Source organism: Orycteropus afer, unplaced genomic scaffold, assembly GCF_000298275.1.
Source record: "Orycteropus afer afer isolate SDZICR_OR568_19922 unplaced genomic scaffold, OryAfe1.0 scaffold00114, whole genome shotgun sequence".
Lineage (NCBI taxonomy): Eukaryota > Metazoa > Chordata > Mammalia > Tubulidentata > Orycteropodidae > Orycteropus > Orycteropus afer.
The window spans coordinates 7,978,885-8,000,175 of record NW_006921701.1 but is presented as its reverse complement, the minus strand read 5'-3'; the positions used below and the strand labels follow the sequence as shown (position 1 = coordinate 8,000,175).

At 38.8% G+C, this 21,291-nt stretch overlaps 1 protein-coding gene across 1 annotated transcript in view; it reads left to right on the top strand.

Moving 5' to 3' along the window:
• The window catches only part of HSPBAP1 (HSPB1 associated protein 1), a 95,407-nt gene extending 74,612 nt beyond the window's left edge, over positions 1 to 20,795 (top strand). The window contains exons 4-8 of the mRNA XM_007943928.1: positions 6,421 to 6,557; positions 9,941 to 10,112; positions 16,001 to 16,084; positions 20,034 to 20,144; positions 20,262 to 20,795. Coding sequence (XP_007942119.1) covers positions 6,421 to 6,557; positions 9,941 to 10,112; positions 16,001 to 16,084; positions 20,034 to 20,144; positions 20,262 to 20,795 — 1,038 coding nt within the window. The remainder of the gene's footprint in view (positions 1 to 6,420; positions 6,558 to 9,940; positions 10,113 to 16,000; positions 16,085 to 20,033; positions 20,145 to 20,261) is intronic.
• The last annotated feature ends 496 nt before the right edge of the window (positions 20,796 to 21,291 follow it).

The window sequence follows — 21,291 nt, the reverse complement described above, 5'->3', positions numbered from 1 at the left end:
TTTAATTGATTTTGGGCCTTTGTCAAAGATCAGCTGACTATAGGTTGATGGATCTATTTCTGGGTTCTCAATTCTATTCCATTGGTCTATGTGTCTGTCATTAAACCAATACCAGGCAGTTTTGACTACTGTAGCTGTATAGCAGGTTTTGAGATCCGGCAGTGTGAGACCTCCTACTTTGTTCTTCTTCAATAGTGCTTTGCTTATCCAAGGCCTCGCTCTTTCCTTTCCATATAAAGTTAGTGATTGGTTTTCCCATATTCTTAAAGAATGTTGATGGGATCTGGATTGGGGTAATATACTTTCTTGAATCTCCTTCATTGATTAGCATCTTGCATGTTGTTGTTGTTGTTGTTATGTGCCATCGAGTCAGACCCAACTCATAGCGATCCCTCCTTGGGTTTCCGAGGCAGTATCACTACAAAAGTAGATTGCCCCATCTTCCTTCTGAGGAGTGGCTGGCAGCCAGAATTTATTGATTCAAGTATATGTGATGTAGCAGTGATTCTCAACTCTCTTAGATTCTTTCCCTTTATAATTTTGAGATGTAATTTTTAGATGATAGAATTACCTACCCTTTTAAATATTTTAAAAAAGAAAAACATTTAAATTCCTTAGCTGTAATATAGGGAGAATTTAAAAGGAAGTAATTTATAATTAAAAACATATACTTTGATGTGTAAATGCTCAGTGACTACATTAGAGACATAATGAAGTAAGAGAACAGTTTAGACTTAGCCTAGGATGACCACTATAACCCAGGACCATACACACCAGACTGTATTTGCCCAAGAAAAAAAATCCCAGAAGCAAAACAGAGTAGTAAGTGTTCCAGCCAATAAAAAAAATTAGGTACCAAAGCTGAGGACAGATAAATACAGAAACTAGATTCACTTTATATTTAACATTTTGAAATAAAAAGATAAGTAAGTATATTTCTATTATATATACCGTGTATTTGTACATATACTCTACATATCCATGAATGAGTCAATAAAGCAATGGACTGATACTCATGTATATTGCTGACCCAAATGTCATAAGTGTTAATGCTGTTGTCTTCATTTTTCAAAATGGTGATAACTCAAAAAAAAAATACATCTTGACCAAGTAGGATTCATAATAGGTATGTAAGGATGGTCTAACATTAGAAAACCAATCAACATAATTCATCACATAAGTAAAATAAAGGAAAAGAAACACATGATCATATCAATCGATGCAAAAAAGGTATTTGATAAAATTCAATACCCATTCCTGATAAAAACTCAGCAAAATGGGAATAGAAGGGAAATTCCTCGACATAATTAAGGGCATATATGCAAAACCAACAGCCAACATTATCACAATGGAGAGAGACTGAAAGTATTCCAGTTATGAATGGGAACCAGACATGGATACCCTCTATCACCACTTCTATTCAACATTATATTGGAAGTCCTAGCCAGGGCAATAAGGCAAGAAGGGAAATCAAAGGCATCCAGATTGGTAAAGGAGAAGTAAAACTATCCCTGTTTACAGATAATATCCTATACATAGAAAATTCCAGAGACTCAGCAAGAAAACTACTGTAATTAATTGAAAGATTCAGCATAGTAGCAGGATATAAGATCAACATAGAAAAATCATTTGGATTCCTCTACATTAACAAAGAGATCTATGAAAACAAAAAAATATATAAATAAGGAAAACAATGTCATTTACAGTAGCTACCAAAAAGATAAAATACTTGGGAATAAATCTTACCAGAGACACAAAAGACCTATTGAAAGAAAACTGCAAGCTACTACTCCAAGAAACTTTAAGAGATCTACATAAATGGAAGAACATACCATACTCATGGATATGAAGACTGAATATTGTGAAAATGTCAATACTACCCAAAGCAGTACTACACAAATCTATAGATGCAATCCCAATCCAGAATCCATCAGCATTCTTTAAAGACATGGAAAAACCAATCACTAATTTTATATAGGGAGCTCTGGTAGCGTAGTGCCTAAGGCACTTGACTGCTAGCCAGAAGGTTGGTGGTTCAAACCCACCAGCCACTCCTCAGAAGGAAGATTAGGCAATCTACTTCTGTAGTGATACTGCCTTGGAAACCCAAGGAGGGGTCGCTATGAATCGGGTCCGACTCGACGGCACATAAGAATAACAACAATAATTTTATATGGAAAGGAAAGAGAACTGGGATAAGCAAAGCACTACTGAAGAAGAAGAACAAAGTAGGAGGCTCACACTCCAATCTCAAAACCTACTATGCAACCATGGTAGTCAGAACAGCCTGGTATTGGTACAACAACAGACACATAGACCAGTGAAACAGAATTGAGAATCCAGAAATAGATCCATCCACCTATGAGCAGATGGTCTTTGAAAAAAGGCCAAAATCCGTTCAGTGGGGAAAAGACAGTCTCTTTAAAAAAAATGGTGCTGGCAAAAGTGGATATCCATTTGCAGAAAAGTGAAACAAGATCCATACCTCACACCATACACAAAAACTAACTCCAGATGGATCGAAGGCTTAAATGTAAAGCATAAAAGTATAAGGTTTATCAAAGAAAAAATAGAGGCAAATGTAACCAACTGCCATCGAGTCAACTCTGACTCATAATGACCCCCATTGGGTTTCCAAGGTGGTAAATCTTTATGGAAGTAGATTGCCCCATCTTCCTTCCACAGAATGGATGGTTTGAGCCACCAACCTTCTGGTTAGCAGTCAGATGTCTTAGGCACTGCACCACCAGAGTTCCTAGGTGCAAACTTAGGGGCTCTAATATATGACATAAATAGACTGTCAAACATAACTAAAATGCACAAACACAAGAAGATAAAATAGATTACTAGGATGTTCTAAGAATTACATTCATATGCATATCAAAAGACTTCTCCAAAAGAGTAAAAAGAGAACCTACAGATTGAGAAGAAGTATTCAGCAATGACAGATCTGACAAGGGACTTATTGCTAAAATTTACAGAAAAACTAAATCATTTAAAAAGAAAAGAAAAAAACAGGCTTATTGCTTTGATGGACACTGGTGAAACCCCTGAGACTATGGCCCCTAGTCATCCTTGGGGCCAGGAATTGAACTCACTTCCGTGGCTCTAACAGTAGACAGGCCTGTGAGGTGAACATTTACATCAGGTGGATACACTCCTTAGAGCAGTCAACCATGGGAAATCAGAAGCGCAGCATTTGCACAGGGAGATAGTTCAGAGGGCAGGAATGCATAGGAAAGAAGGACACAGAGAAAAGCTAACCACAGGGAGGAAGTGGAAAGAGAGCTGTTGCATTGTGGGGATTGCGGTCATTGTCATGAAACAAAATGTGTATGAACTGTTGAATGGAAATTGAATTTGCTCTGTGAAGTTTCACCCAAGTCACAATTAAAAAAAAAAAAAAAGTGATAACTCTTGGTAAAGCTGCAGAAAGACAAAGTACAATCTTCCTATATTTATATGTTTCTAGAGATTTCAGTATAGTCATGTGCCATATAATATCCATTTGGGCAGTATCCAACTGCATATGTCTGTGGTCCCATAAGTTATAAAAGAGTTCAGAAATCCCTGTTGGAGAATGGAACAGAAAGGAACGGACATAACTGGAAATCGCATACACAGCTTCCCACATGCAACACATGTATCGCCTATCTCTTCTATGGGAGCTCTGGTAGCGTAGTGCCTAAGGCACTTGACTGCTAATCAGAAGGCTGGTGGTTCACATCCACCAGTCACTGCTTTGAAAAAAGGTTGGGCAATCTACTTCCGAAGTGATACTGCCTCAGAAACCCAAGGAGGGGTCGCTATGAGTCGGGTCTGACTTGATGGCACATAAATAACAACAACATCTCTTCTATACAAAGCTATTAAGTAGCTAGAAGTATAATGGTACAGTCCATATGTAAATTATACTACATATGTTTTGATAGTCATAATAAAAGCTCATGATACTAGCTTATGTATGTTTTGTGCTTTCTATTACTATTTTAATATGAACTTTCCCTACTTAAAAAGTTTACTATGTAACAGAATATGCTTCAACTCATAAGTAGTAGCATGCGATCTCATGTATCACACAGCTCTTGAGTGTTGTAGCATTATCTCTTTGTTATTGTTCTTTATAAAATGTAACTGTGAAGTGCATCATGGCTCCCAACCCAGCAAAAACAGTGCCAGTCATAGCAGCAGCAAGAACCAAAGGAAGAGTAATGATTTGAAAGTGAAACAAAGGCTATTAAACAACACAATGTAGAAAATTAGTGAATGCTATTGCTTGTGATTTAGGTGTGTTCATTTGTTAAGTATATAATATGGTGTGTGAACAATGTCTAAATCACATAACATCACTGAATGTATCATGGACGTTAAGTGACACATATCTGTATATATTGTTGTTAGGTGCCGTCAAATATATATTAAAACCATGTAAAAATACTTTGAATACTTGTGAAATAGAGCAACTGGAAGATAATTAAGAACAGACTTTTCAGCTCTGAAATTTGTCCAAGATGCAGACCTTTGTTGTGGGGGGCTGCATCTGTGGTCCCATCCACTTACTGCCAATCATACCCCCCCCCATTCATTGTGACAAACAAAAATATCTCCTTTTTTTTTTTTTTTTTTTTAACAGTACCATCAAAAGGACGGTACTTTCCCTTAGTTTCCACATACGTAAAATGGATGTTGTTGATAGGTGCTGTCCAGTTAGTTATGACTCATAGCAACCCTGTGTACAACAGAATGAAACACTGTCTGGTCCTGCACCATCCTCACATCTTTCGCTTTGTTCAAGTCCATTGTTGCAGCCATGATGTCAGTCCATCTTGTTGAAGGTCTTTCTCATTTTTCTTCACCTTCTGCTTTACCAAGCAAGATGTCCTTCTCCAGAGGCTGGTCCCTCTTGAAACAAATCCCAAGTATGTGAGACAAAGTCTCACTATTCTTGCTTCTAAAGAGTATTCTGGCTGTATTTCTTCCAAGACAGATTTGTTCATTCTTCTGTCAGTCCATGGTATATTCGATATTCTTCACCCACACCACCATCGGTTCTTCTTTGGTCTTCCTTCTTTAAGGCCATCAGTTTTTCTTTGATCTTCCTTATTCATTATCTGGCTTTCGCCACTCATGAAGTGATTGAAAATCATGGTTTAGGTCAGGTACACCTTAGCTCTCAAAGTGACTTTTTAAAAAAACAAACAAAAAAACACTTTTAGGAGGTCTTTTGCAGCAGATTTGCCCAATGCAATCTGTCATTTGATTTCTTGACTGCTGCTTCCATGAGAGTTGACTGTAGATCCAAGTAAAATGAAAGCCTGATTCACTAGTGTGGGTTTTTTTCTTTTCTATAATTTAAAACATGAATTTGGGTTCATGTCTGATCCTCTTCTCCTGTGCTGCAAATGGCTCTGTCGACCTTTAAGTATAAGCTGTTTCCAAGCACAATCTGTGAATCAAACCAGGCATAAAGAGAACTGAACTCTGGATTTCTGTGCTGTCTCTGTTTTAAAATTTATTACACTTATTAGTACATCACTTTTGGGAGTATGTCAAATTATTTATGGATATGTAGTTCAGAATATGTCCTGTGACACCCTCACCTGGAGATTTTGATTCAGTAGGTATGCACCAAGGCTCTGACATGTGTAATTTTAAGTAACTCACCAATGTAGGAGAAGGCTTCTAGCTCTGGTGGTGTAGTGCCTAAGGCATTTATTTGACTGCTAACCAGGAAGCTGGTGGTTCAAACCCACCAGCCACTCCTCAGAAAGAAGACTGGGCAATCTACTTCTGTAGAGATACCACCTCGGAAACCCAAGAAGGGGTTGCTATAAGTTAGAATCGACTTAACAGCAGTAAGTTTGGTTTGGTTTGAGGTGTAAAAAGTTAGTAAGTTACTTACACCCAGAGATATCCAGAGATATTTGTATTGCTTACAGGGAAGATGACTTTCTGACTTACTAAGTTGAGCTATTTAATATATTTTATCATAAATACAATGAGATAAAGGGTGATTAGATATATTTTTAAAGTACTATTTCCATTGCCACCACCAGAAATACCTGTCCCCCTGGATACCTGCATAATTATGTCTTTTTTTGCATTATCAATCTCCTGCCACTAAAATGTGAACAGGTGTAGGTATTTTGTCTGTTTTGTTCATTTATTCATCAAAATCTTCTAGAACAGTGTTTGGCACGTTGAGTGTCTACTCAGTAGATATTACTAGTGAGGTAATTCCCATGTTATTGGTTAGGAAGATTTGTTGGAAGGCTCTGAAATCTAACCTCTTCCATCTATAGGATTTTCTATGAGAATATCCCAAGTACCAGAAATCAAGTACACAAGTGAATATGCTCAAGACTTTCATACAGAGGAGTGCTTGGTTCTTGATGGACTGTAACTTTATTTTCAAAACAGGATGTGATATGGTCAGACTTCGGGTTTCCTGGAAGAAATGGACGGGAGAGTACATTGTGGATTGGTTCCCTGGGGGCCCATACTCCCTGTCATCTGGACTCCTATGGTTGCAACTTAGTATTCCAGGTACAAGGAAGGTAATTGTGTGTGTGTGTGTGTGTGTGTGTGTGTTTACTGCAGAAGATAGAGGGATGAGTACTGAGTAGGTAGTGGGATCCCAAGCCCGTCCCTGTCAATCTGCCTGGTAGCCAGAACAAAGCTCTTAAACCTCTGGTTCTGTTTCCTGCTTTAAGAAAACTGAAGGGGGAAATTTAAATGGTTTTCCATATGTGTCTCACAGCCCTGATCAGGACTGCCTTTAGAAACAGGATTCTACAACACCAGGATTTCACTCTCAGTTCAGGTAGACAGTTCTCTTTATAGCTCTTTTTATAATAGTGTGAATTTATAGTTTTTGAACTTTTATTTAGGAGCTTTTATTTAAAAGTTTTTCAAACTATTGTGTTGAAAGGAAGAGGTTTCACTTTTACTCTTAGGCCCTTGAGAGAGGGGATGTCAGAAGCTTGACTCAAAAAATACTGGACTAGATGGTATTTACTGTTGCTTTCAACTGTAAATTTTAGTTTGTGCCTACCAGTAGACACAGGTCAATTTTTATCTGCATCCATCTGTAGACCACAAGAGATAGAAGGGCCAAGTCAAGAGATGCTTTTGACAGTCCCTGGTTCCAGGAGTTATGTGCGAGTGTGTTTCTGCCATTAGGAGGATGTGCTAACAGTGCTGCAGGTGCAAACTTGTTTCCCCCTAATTAATGATGCCCTGTCTCCTCTCCTGGCCTTCAGAACATTTACAGGGCAGCACAGAGGGAAAAGAGGATCCTGTGAGTTGTGCAGTATAAGCTGTGCATTTGAAGCAGAGAGATCAGGCTGGAAAGGGATCAGTCTTGTCTCCCAGGCAGGGATCAGGGGTTGACATGATGACATACGTGATCGGTTAACTACCTTTTCTGCTTAACAGGAGAAAAGACATGTAGATTACCTTGTAAGCCAAGCAAAGCAGATTGTATGGCATTATTATCATTATGGCTGTTCCTTTGGGAAACAGCCATGATGCAGGAGAAGGAGCCCTGACCTGAAGACATTGGACCTAGTTCTGGTTCCACCACTAACTGCTAGCCCTGTGTGTGACACTGAGCAAGCACTAGGTGTCTCTTCCACTCTTTTGAAAATGAGATTGGACTGATAATCCCTAAGTGCCCTTCCAGCTCTAACATTCTAGACATTCTATGATTATCATTTGTTTTTGGAGTCTGAATAGGAAAATATGTATCTCAAGATAATTATCAAGGTAAATTACACTTTGCAAATAAGCAGCGGTGGGGGAACTGAATCAGTCTTAATTTCATCATGCAAATCCTGAAAACTGCTCCCACACTAGGCTTAGGTACAGTGGAACGCAGCAGCCTTATCCTTAAAGCTTTCAGATGAGACAAGCAGCTTTTGAGTGGCACTGATTTCTAACCTGAAAGCCTATGTAAATGGATAGGCTGCCTTATAGTTCCAAAATGAATTTCTGAAAAGTAAAGCATTTCATCATTCCTACAAAACCTTCACACTTCCAAGACAAAACTTTAGTATATACTTCTTAGTTTGAACATAGCAGCCAACTGCTTCCCATATCTGAAAGTAAATGATAGCCCCAATATAACTGCAAGAGGTCACTAGAGTGGTTTAAGATTTTCTCAAGATTACATTTCTTCTCTCTCCTTTTGCTTCCCCATTTCTCTGTTTCTGTCTGTTTCTCTTTCTTACTTTTTCAAACCTCTCCTCCCTTGCCCTCAGATTTCCTCCCTCTGTTGGTTAGGAAGATGAGCCCTGGTGGCCCAGTGGTTGAGTGCTCAGCAACTGACTGAAAGGTCAGCATTTCAAACCCACCAGCAGCTCTGCGGGAAAAAGACCTGATGATCTGCTCCCATAAAGATTACAGCCTAGAGGACCCTATGAAGCAGTCCTCCTCTGTCATGTAAGGTCGCTGTGAGTCAGAATCAACTCAACAGCACAGGGAGCAGCAACAACATTGATTAGGAGACCTGGTGGCGCAATAGTTCAATGTGCAGCCGCCAGACACTCCATGAGGGAAAAGACCTGGTACTGTGCTCCCGTAAAGATTATATCCTAGCATGGCAATGGAGCAAAAGAGGGGGAAGGAGAGTCAGGAACAGGAGGAGGATCTGGAATGTGTGGCTAATTGCCTCCATGAACAGCTGCCTCCTTTGCCGTGAGACCAGTAGACCTCGATGGTGCCTGGCTACCATTACTGAACAGTTTGATCAAAGAGTCTATACAAGAAACCCTGATCAAAAGGGGGAAATGCAGAACAGAATTTCAAATTCTCATGGATTCTAGACTTTCTAGAGCCATGGGGGCTACATGAACCCCTGAAACTATTGCCCTGAGGTTATATTTAAAACTTAAACTGAAATATGCCCTGGTATCTTCTTAAAACCAACCAGTAGTTTAGTTTAAGTTGTAAAACATATCTGCCTTGAGCATTATGCTTTTTTAAGAACTGTTTATATGGTATCAAAGTGACGATAGCAACTAAAAAGATTAGACAGTAGCCTCAGAGGGCAGTGAGGGAACATCTGAGAAAAGGAGGGTGAGGATGGTTGGGCAACTCCAATGTGATCAGTGTCACAGAATCGTACATGTAGAAATGGTTTAATTGACATACATTTGCTGTGTATGTTCTCAGCAATAACAAAATAAAATTTTTTTAAAAAATGTACAGTCTAGGAAGCCCTATGGGACAGTTCTGCTCTGTCCTGTAGGGTTACCATGAGTTGGAATTGACTTGAGGGCCCACAACAACGTTGGCTTGAAGTATGAGTCTGTGTAATGTTTTGTGAGTTGAGCTCTGTTACCTCCAGTTTTTTTTAAAAAAAAAAGTTCAGTGACTAGAACATTTCAGTGTTCTCTTTTGAAAAATTTCTATATTAATTTCTTATGTATTTTTAGTTGTTATTTGTATATTTCCTTAACAGATTAACTTAACAAATATTTAACTTAAAGAATTTAAAACTCAAACAGAAAAACATGGAAACTATTTGGTTAATGGAACTATGGATGCTTGCTCTGGATAAGATAAAGATACTTGAAATAGTAAAAGTTATTCTAGATAGCTCTAGAATCAAGAATTAAGACATGATTTCTAAGGAGGCAGATTTAGATTTGAGATAGAAACAATGATCTTACAAATGAGATCCTGTCTCAGCAAGGGACAGACTGCCTCATGGGGTCATGAGATGTCCACTGGTTGCTACTTCACCTTCCACTGGATGTGTGCAGAGGGGATTCCAACACCAAGTGAGAGGTGAGACAGATCATGTTACCACTGAGATTCCTTCTTGTATTTTGTGAACGAAATTAAAATGCGTAAAAATGAACACTTAGCTGCTGTCTCCTTATGCATTTTGTTTAAAATGCAGAGTACTAACTTGTATCTTGCTTTTTTTAATCAGGAAAAGATGGCACCTCTTTCCTCCTGAAGATACTCCTTTCCTTTATCCAACGAGAATCCCTTATGAAGAATCTAGTGTGTTCAGTAAGATCAATGTTGTCAATCCTGATTTAAAACGTTTTCCTCAGTTCCAGAAAGCTCAAAGACATATGGTTACACTGAACCCAGGACAGGTAATGGTGGTGTCTTTAAACATTGATGGCCTGTCAGTGGGCACTACAGCTATAACTCTTCAAATCCTTTTGCCTCATACCCCCATCCCCACCCAACCCAAATATAAATGAGAAAGATTTCCTTTGCTTCTGATCTGCTATTGAAAGGAAGCTTCCCCAGCTACAGGCTTCAGACATATCTCTGTTTCACAGGTCATGGAACGCTGATAGAAGGATGGAACACAGCTCCTCCTGTTGGTAAAGGGGAGGATAAACTTTGCAGGAAAAAAAGCTGATAAAAGCCATTTTTACTCAGGTTAAGATAAAGTGTCAAGCAGTAGGCACTTAATACATCTCTGGAACTGTTAATAAAACCAAACCAAACCCATTGCCATCAAGTTGATTCCAACTCATAGCAACCCTATAGGACAGAGTAGAACTTCCCCATACGGTTTCCAAGGCTGTAAATCTTTACAGAAGCAGACTGCCTCATCTTTCTCCTGTGGAGCGGCTGGTGAGTTCAAACCACCAGCCTTTTGAATAGCAGGTGAATGCTTTAACCACCACACCACCACAGCTCCTTCTCTGGAACTCTTCTTAGTCACAGTTAACATGTTAAGCAAAGATAGAACCCACACACATGAATGCACAGGTTGGAATCCATCTGGGTAGTGGACCAACAATGATAGAATGAACTGAGAATTCTTTTAAGCAAGAATGGATTTTATTTTTATAAATGACTGTCTCTGAAACATTTCCAGAGTTATTATGTTCAGTGCTGTTACCCAGTGAGGAAAATTTCCTTTAAAACGTTGACATTTGCTGTCTGGTAGTTTATTAATATTTTGAAAGATTTTCTTAGTCCCCTCTTAAAGTGACTTTATTCCCTTGATTATCCTTCTTCCTTCCCTGGCTTCCTTCCAGCCCTCCCTTCACACTGGCTCTTTCTCTGCTTCTTCCTTCACACTCAGGTTTGTACGACCAACTTCAACAGTTTTGCTTGACCATGTTGACTCATGTAGCTGCCAATTCATTTTTTTAGTTGAAATATAATTCACATACCATAAAATCCACTACTTTAACGTGTACATTTCAGTGGATTTTAACATATCCAACTATCATCACTATCTAATTCCAGAACGTTTTATCACCTCAAAGACTCCTGGTATCCATTAGCAGCCAGTCCCGGTTTCTCTCTTCCTCCAGCACCTGGCAGTCATGAATCTGCTTTCTGTTTCTACAAATTTGCTTATTCTTGATGTTTCATATAAATGGATTTGTAAAATATGTGGTCTTTTGTGACTTCTTTCAGCATAATATTTTCAAAGTTCATCCACACTGTAGCTTGTATCAGTACTTCATTCCCTTTCATGTCTGAATAATGTTCTGTTGTATGGATATGTCAGATTTAATTAACCCATTCATTAGTTGATGGACATTTTGGTTGTTTCTATTTTTTGTCTGTTATCAATAATGTTGCTATGAACAGTTGCTATATAGCATTTTTATATGAACATATGTTTTCATTTTTCTTGAGTGTATACCTTGGAGTAGAATTCCTGGGTCATATTGCAACTCTATGTTTAACCTCTGGATGAACTGCCAAATTATTTTCCACAGCATCTGCACCATTTTACATTTCCACTAGGAGTGTATAAATTCTGTTTTCTCTACATCCTCCCCAATGCTTGTTATTTTCCTTTTTTATTTTTAATAACTACTCTAGTAAGTGTGAAGTGATTGCTATTTTTACTTCTATCTTTAACAGCCAAACTTGAATGAATGATTGTGGTGTATCAGTTTTTCTTAACTCCACCCATTCCTTTATCCACCACACACTGGCTCTCTCTTTATTGAAATTATAAAGGACATTTATAATGTGAAAGGACATTTATAGTGTGAACATTGTAGGACATTATAGTGTGAAAGGACATTTGTGACCTCCTAAGAACTAAATCCAAGGTGCTATGGTGGTGTAGTTAAAGCCTTCAGCTGCTAACCAAAAGATTGGTGGTTCAAACCCACCAGCCACTCTGCAGGAGAATGATGAGGCAGTCTGCTTCCATAAAGATTTACAGCCTTAGAAACCCTATGGGGCAGTTCTACTCTGTCCTGCAGGGTTGTTCTGAGTTGGAATTGGTTTGATGGCAGTGGGTTTGGTTTTGGAGTTTGCAAGGACTATATCCAGTGGCCCTTTTTATTGCCCAGTTCACTTGCTGTGAATAAGGTGGACTCACACAGACCTGTGAGTCCACCTTATTCGTAGCAAGGCTTCCAGTCTCCTAAATCATAAACCCAAGAGCTCTGGATCACCTCTGTCTGCTCTACTTAACCCTCCCTCGTAAATCTCAAGTTGGACAGGTTTCATCCCTCCTGACTCTGCCTGTTGCTTTTGTTTGCTTCTCTGGTTTACATCTTAATATTTAATAATTGGACCATTATAAGATCTGTCCTTCCCAGACTCTCTCTTTATGCTACTATTTTAACCATCCCTCTACTTAAAATTTCTCAGTGATTCCTTATGTCTGCAGGATAAAATCCAGATTCTTTCTTCTGAATTCAGGGCTCTCCTCTGGCCCCAACACTTAATTCTCCTGCATTATTTCCTGTTATTCCTTCTGCAGTGATAAGACTATTTGCTGGCCCTCACACAGTCTTACCTCCTTTTCCTGTGCCACCTCTTCCTGGCATGCCCCTCTATTTTTCCCTGTCTAATTTTCTCCCAGTCTTGATTCAGATCCCACCTCCTCCATGCGGGTGGCCTGACCTTCCTCGCTCATGCCTGCCTCTTCTAGGAAGTTCTCTAGCACTGAATGTCCATTACTCTGATTTGCCACTGACATGATTTCTGACACCTTTCTCTATACCTAATCTTCTCATTCACTAGATTTTAAACTATGGGAGGGCTGAAAATGTGTTCTCTGTTTTTCTCTCTGCCCTTTCTCAGAACACATACAATGATTTTGCAGTGGAAAGGAGGAAAAATCAGAATGCTCACAGGATGCTTTACTAAGATTTAGGTCTAGATGGAGCAGTCACAAGATTAAAGAGTAGAAAAGCTGAGAATATCCTTTGTAGACTATTCTTACTTACCAATTTTAAAAAAAGAGTAAAAGAATTGTGGGTTGTTTTTCTTTTCTCCTTGTTTCCCTTTCCTACAACAGTATTATGCTAATTAACTTGCATTTCTTTTTTTCTTAGTAGCCTGAATTAGGGTCTTAATCTGACATAAAAATGAAATGTCCTCATGTCTCACACCATATACAAAACCCAATTCAAATGGAGCAAGGACCTAAATGTGAGAACTAAAATCATAAAATTCACAGAAGAAAACATAGGGATATGGCTGCGAGACCAGATTTAACAGTGGACGATCAGATATGACACCAAAAGCATGAGAAACAAAAGATAAAATACGTCTGTTCATCAAAGGACTTTATCAACAAAGAGACAACCTACAGATTGGGAGAAAATTTAGGGGAATCATATATGTGATAAGGATTGAATATCCAAAATATATTTTTAAAAAAAGAAAAGTCTGCAATTTAACAACAACAACAAAAAGACTTGAACAGACATTGCACCAAAGAGGATGTACAAATAGCCACCAAACCCATGAAAATCGGCACAATGTCATTAACCATTAGGGAAATGCAAAACAAAGCTACAATGAGGTACCACCTCACTACCCTCACTGGAAGGGCTCTGATCAAAAAAAGGGGGTTGGGTAATAACATGTTGATGAAGATGTGGAGAAATTGGAACTCTTATCCATTGCTTGTGGGAATGCTAAATGGTACAGCTGCTGTGAAAAACAGTTTGGCAGTTCCTCAAAAAGCTGAACATAGAACTATAATATGGCCTAGTGTGTTAGGCTGGGTTCTCTAGAGAAGCAAAACCAGTAAAGCTTAGAGAGAGAGAAAAAAGAATTTATCCTAGGGAAATGGCTCACACACTTATAGAAGCTGGCAAGTCCCAAGTTCTTGGATCAAACATCAAGCTGGAGGCTTTTCCTGACTCACACAGCCACAGGGGCTGACTAGCTCAAGGTTGGCAGGCAGTATACTGGCTGTTGACTCCAACAAATGACGAATCTAAGATCTCCAGGCCAAATAGTGGATTGTTAACTCACGGATAGTTGTAGGCAGCACAACAGGATCCTGATCCAGAGAAGAGTGTCTCTTCTTCCCAGGATGTCCATAAATATATTGGAAGCAGGCCACAGCCCTAGGGAAGCTCCCTTTCAACTGACTGGCTGCTCAAAACATATATATCCAATCTCATCATGGGAATAACCCATATCACAACTGCTTAAACCACCCAGAATTGTGGTCCAGCCACGTCAATACACAGCTCCACCTATCATACCTAGCAGTCCCAATCCTAGGTATATACCCAAGAGAATTGAAAACAGAAACTTGTACACTGGTGTTCATTGCAGCACTATTCATAATAGCCAAAAAATGGGAACAACCTAAATGTCTATAAAGAAAAACAAAAACTCATTGTCATTGAGTCATATCCAACTCATTGTGACCCCTCCTTGAGTTTCCAAGACAGTATCATTATGGAAGTAGATTGCCCAGTCTTCCTTCCGAGGAGTGGCTGGTGGGTTTGAACCACCAGCCTTCTGATTAGCAGTCAAATGCCTTAGGCATATGCCACCAGAGCTCCTAAATGTCTATAAATAGATGAGTGTATAAGCAAAATGTGGTCAGATTTTGTCTGCATTCAAGAGAATGAATAAGAGTCAAAGTCAGCATGGAGCTGATTCCTGTGAGGTGGAGGTCAGACACACTACCCTCCAACTCATTTACTAGCCATTGCCCTATGGCACTCTCCTCTTCTTAGCTGGGTTTGATAATCCATTGCAATGGCTGCAAAGAACTCAGACATACTCCCAATTAACTAGTTTGTTAGGAAAGTAACAGGCTACAGCCCAGGAGATATGAGACAGTTCTGTAATTAGGACAGCTTCCAACCAAGACAGCCCTCAGCTGCTTCTAGGCCATGCTCACACGGGGTTTTCATTTGGCCTTTTGTGCTTCCGGTCTCCTGGTTTCCACTCCTTTCTCTGCCTCCGGGCTCTGCTGTGGTGGTTGCCACTTCTTGCTGTCTTCAGTGGTAGACCTTGCTTTCTCCTGTGTCTAGGAGGTTCTCAGTGCAGGGACCCCAAGTCCAAAGAACATGCTTTGCTCCAGGCTGTCTTTGATAGTAGTTAGTCCTCCTGAACCTCTGTGGGATTGGCCTTTATAAGCCTGGCAGGATGGCAGAGCTGGTAGACCACAGTCACTTCATTTGCATAGTAATGGACCAATTCCTGCCAGGTCTCTTAATCCTATTGGATGTTTTATATGCCCTGTTTGTGTATAAACCAGTCCCTTTACAAGATTGTGACCTGGCAGATCCTCTTGGAAGAACTACAAACCCAGGGCCAGAAAGGCCACATATAAGAGAAATTCATTGCACTGCAACATACATGGAATATTATTCAACCATAAAGAGAAATGAAGTCCTGATACATGGCACAACGTGGACGAAACTTGAAGACATTATACTCAGTGAAATAAGTCAGTCACAAAAGGACAAATAGTATGCGATAGTATGCGATCTCACTTATATGAAATAGGCAAATAGATTGAAACCAAAGCTTATTATTAGTGGTTATAAGGCATGGGAGGGAGGAGGGAAAGGGGAGTTACTGCATAGGGGCATTGAGTTTCTGTTAATGGAAGTAGAATAATTGGAAAAGGATAGTGATAATGGTTGTACAGCACAAAGAATATAATCAGTGTCACTGAATAATAATGTGAAAATGGTTGAATTAACAAATTTTATTATGTATATTTTAACTACAGTTTTAAAACAGGAAATGCCCTGTTCACTAACAGTGTTTTGTCTGGTTTCAGGTTCTGTTTGTTCCCAGACACTGGTGGCATTATGTAGAATCCGTTGATCCTGTCACTGTCAGTATAAACTCATGGATTGAACTGGTAATTTTATTTTCTTTTTTAAATAAATGTAATCCCTGTGTTTAGGATATGCAAACCCTTCCCATAAGACTTGGTGATTAATATTTTTTAACCGACATTCCAATATCACCTTATTTGGATGTACTATAATCTGTGTAGTCTATCCAGTGCTGGTGGATGTTTAGGTTGGAAATGGGATCCTTAGTGATGTGCCTCTTCTAAGGACATACAATGCGCCCTTATGTTGCATACAGGGCCCTCTGCCTTAACGATTATTAGAATTGTATTGGGCTTAGCTGGATCAGCCATGTATGTTCCACACTGCCAGTCCCATCCCACACCATCTGGCCTGGAATATTTGCTTCTTGGTGGAGGGTCCTCATTACTAATTGCGGAGTTCTCAGACTTTGCTTATACACTTGCTCAAACAAAGTCTTTCAGTGCCAGGTTTTTTATCATTTTATTTGTGCCCAGATTGCCTGCACTACTTGATAATTAAAATGGCAACATGTTACCACTGAACTGTCTTTTAAACCTGAGACTTTAATTGCATCTCTTTAACCCAAAGTCTTGCAATTAAGTAACCATCTAGGTTACACAGCAAAAAGAGAGTGAGAGAAACCTGTAACTAAAATCTGATTCCAAAGTCTATGACCAGAATGATGAAGAATCTAAAGAAGAAAGTCACGTAAAAAATGTAACTAAAGAAACTAGAGATTTTGAGCCTGGAAGATAAGGTCTTAGGAATCTTCCTCTCAATCACAGTTTTCTTGTCTTTTGATAATGAGAGGAACTTTGAATTAGGTGTAGCCTAAGGAATATTGTGGCTGTTTTTGTTGTGTTGTTATATGCTGTCAAGTCAGACCCAACTCATAGTGACCCTTCTTGGGTTTCCAAGGTGGTATCACTACAGAAGTAGATTGCCCAACCTTCCTTCCGAGGAGTGGCTGGTGGGTTTGAACCGCCAGCCTTCTGGTTAGCAGTCAAGTGCCTTAGGCACTACGCTACCAGAGTTCCTAACATTGTGGCAGGAGACTATAATACATGGGCTTAGAAAACAGTTGTAGCACTGAGGGCTTAAGTGAAAGGTGCAGCAAGAGAACCAGTGACTCTGATTAGAAATTCTACATTTCTTCTTCCATGGTCTCAACCAGACATTTGTCTTTAATGTGGGCTCTGGAGCAGTTTTGCTAGTCTTTAGTATTTAATTTCTCATTTACATTTAATTAGAGTATATTGTATTTTCTTTCTCCCAGCTACACTGTACGAATGCGCTAAGGGTGATTTGATGTTCTCTCCTTGTTGGTTGCTTTTGTTTTTAGGAGAATGTGTGGAGAGTTTTGAAATTACGTGACCTCAGAAGCTTGGAAGCCTTCACCCATGGTCTTTTTAAAAGTTGGTTATATGTCATCTGTTCAGTTTGGTCTCTAGATTTTTCCAAAGGATTTGTGTGATTAATTATAAACAGGCTCTAAGGTGTTATCTACAAGTTCAGTATTTAAAGACTTCACACTGATTTAAAGTGGATGCTACTGTAAAGCTACGATTCTAGTTTCTTCTTTCTTTAACTTCTTTCTATACACATCACAATTTGAAGACCATCTGTTCTCACTTGAAAAACTAGAATGCAAAATAGAAATTGAGTAACTGTGTCTTCCTCTGTCCAGTGGTGCTGTTTCGTGTCTGTCTCTTCGAGCACTGGCTGATAGTCCTTCAGGCTCCTTCTTGTTGCCAAGTTGAGCTTCAAAGGCCCATCGCTGTTAAAGTCTACCATATTCCTATAACTCAAGCTAAGTCCAGGCTCTATTCTTCCTGTTCATGGATTTGGAGAAGAGTAGAGATTCTGATTGTGTTCAGGTGATTCAGTATTCATCCCCTCTCTCAGTTTCTCTAAGAACGAAATGCAGAGTCTGTCCTGATATTGGAGGAATAAAGTATAGTCTCAGTCCTTCTCAATGGTGCCTTTGATATCCTTTCCATCTCCTTATTCTTTTAAGTATTGAAATATGTTTATTTTATCACTATGTTTTTTTCAAACTTTCTTAGAAAATATTTTTGTTAATGATTAAAGGCTTTCCTCTCACTTTCACAACTTTTCCATTATTATGTCTTTTATTATAGTTCTTCATCTAAAACAACTAAATGACATCTTCAACTAAAAGAACTAAATGACACATTTGTAACATATAAATGGTAATGATATAACAAATACTGTTTTCCAAAGCAACTGCACCATTTTCCATCCCTTGGTGAGGAGTCCAGCAGTATATGAGGAGTCCAGTTTCTCCTCATCTTCACAAGCATTGTTTTAATCTATCTTTTTGATTACAGCCATCCTAGTGGATGTGAAGTGCAGTCTCACTATGAGATTTGCTTTTTTAAATTTAACATCATGTTTCTAAGATTCATCTTTGTTATCACATGTGGCTTTTGGTCCTTCGTTTTCACTGTGGAATAATCTCTTGTATTAATGGACCACAATATTTTTGTCCATTGTTCTATTGATGGATAATTGCCTTGTTTTCATTTTTCAGCTATTATGAACAGAATATTTTTCTACATGTCTCCTAGTACATATGTACAAGAGTTTTTCTAGGGATTATGTATGAGTGTGTGTGTGTGTGTGTGTATGTATGAATGGAATTGCTCGTCAGTAGGGTATATAATGGGAGCTCTGGTGACGTAGTGCCTAAAGCATTTGACTGCTAACCAGAAGGGTGGCAGTTCAAACCAACCAGCCACTCCTTGGAAGGAAGTTTGGGCAATCTACTTCTATAGTGATACTGCCTCAAAAACCTAAGGAGGGTTTGCTATGAGTTGGATCCGACTTGACGGCAGTGAGTTTGGTTTTTGTGGGATTTTTTAGGGTATATAATATTTAACCTTACAAGATAATATAAACATGTTTTCCAGATGGCTGTATCAGTTTGTGTTCCTACCAATAGTGTGTAAAACTTTTGTCTGTAAATGCACATGTCTGCACTACTTGGTATCATCAGACCTCTTAACTTTTTCCAGTTTCATTGGTTTCCCAATTTGCATTTCTCTGATTATTAATGAGATCAACCATATTTTCATATGATTGATCCTTTTTGAAATGCTTGCTCATGTCTTTTGACTATTTTTTAAATTGGATTATTTGTCATTCTTATTGATAAGTGTAGATTCTTTATATATTCTGGATATTAATCTCTTACCAATTATGTGTGGCAGACAACATATTTGTTTGTTTGTTTTTTTCCCTGTACAATGTCTTTTGATAAACAGAAGTTATTGATTTTAATGTAATTCATCATTAATGCTACAATTTATACTTATTTTATCTTAAGTAAACCAATGGTTAGTCATTTCATTCTTGTTTCCGAGCATGTTCATAATAGCTTTCCTCCCAGTCTTCAAACAGTTTGCTTATCAAACTCTGTAGGGATTATTCCTCAGTATGTAGTACTTTTTTTTTTTTTTTTTTGACTGTAAACACATGTCAAAGAATTGAAAAGATTGGAAAAAGCATCATAAGATAGTTCATACTGAAGGCCTATGTCTTATAGACAGAATATATACCAGATGGCAGGTGACAGTGAATACATAAAAACTGTATTTCTTCTAATAGCATATTTACTCCTTCTGTAATAAAGCTTATATTAATGAAAGAACAGAACACACAATGAAGTGAGACTCTACTCTTTGTGCTTGGTCTCTGGGTTTTGGTCCTAGGTAAAGCAAATGGTTTGCTCTAGGCTACTAACCAAAAGTTTGGCTGTTTGAATCAACCCATTGGCACTGTGGAAGAAAGGACTGGCAATCTACTTCCATAAGATTACAGCCAAGAAAACCCTGTAGAGTGCATTTCTACTCTGAAGTAGATAGGGTCACCATGAGCTGTAATTGACAGCGGTAGGTTTTTTTGTTTTTGTTTTAAGCCATGAGACACAGAGACAAATGATAAAAATATATTTTTGTCTCATTTTAGGAAGAGGACCACCAAGCCCGGGTAGAAGAAGCGATCACCCGTATCCTTGTATGCGCTCTGAAGACCGCAGAGGACCCAGACAACACCAAAGCTTGGTTAAACCCCACTGAGGTAGGCCACTTCATCACGACAATTGGTCTTCTGTGATAAATCAACTCTGACTAAAATATTTGTTTTCCAGTTAAAATAAATGCATGTAACTTGTGAAGCGTTTTTCTTTTTCCTTAGGTTGAGGAAACATCCCATGAAATCAATTGTCGCTATTTAAATGGAGCTGTTTCGGCCCTTTTTGATCATTACAGATCATCTAAAGGAGTTGAAATTCAAGCATTAGGAACAAATGGAGAGCCCACAAAAAAGGAAAAATTAAATGTTCACGACCACATGGAGGTGGAACAACCACATAGCCCAAACTTAACCATGGGACCTGTGAAACAGGAGGCAGCAAGTCCCTTTGGCCTGGATCTGGTTCCTGTAATACCAAGTTCCAAAGAACCATCCACAGCAAGAGGAGGCATTTTTGAAAATGATGGTGAAGACTTTGTCACCAAAGATGGCGAGTACTTTGGAAAATCACATTGTACAAAGAGGCAACGAATGATGTATATAAGCAAGAAAGCAATTGTAGAACAAATTGCTTCAGATAGTACTGAGGCCCCTTCTCCAATATACGTTTCTACAGATGACTTGCTGGACTGCTTGGTGAATCCACAAGTAATCAGGATAGTGGCTCAGCTTTTGATACAAGGGAAAACGTTGTGATTCTAATAGAAGATAAGGTTTTAATTAATATTTTAAAAATGTTTTTGAACAGTGTGATTTTTAAATAAAAGACGAAGCAGTAAAATGTCAGTTTCCACATGTTTGCAAATGCACTGGTTGTTACCAAATTAAATTTCAAAGTCTCTTGCTGTTTTCTGTTCATAGTTCTCTCAGGCCACACTGGTCCCTTGTCATTTGTGGGACTTCTTTCCTTAGTGCCTTTGTTCATAGTTTCCTTCTCCCTCCCATTCTTTCACTTTTTCTCAAATGTGGGCCATAATCCCCATCGGCCTGAAACGGGTGAGCAAGTTGAGGACCACGGGCTAGCCTATTGGCTGTCTTTATAAATAAAATTTTACTGGAAAACTGCCATGCCCATTTATTTACATATTGCGTGACTACTTAGTGTTATGATGGCAGGGTTGAGTAATGACGGAGACTATATGGCCTGCAAAGGAGAAAATACTCACTTTACAAAAGAAGTTTACCATTTCCT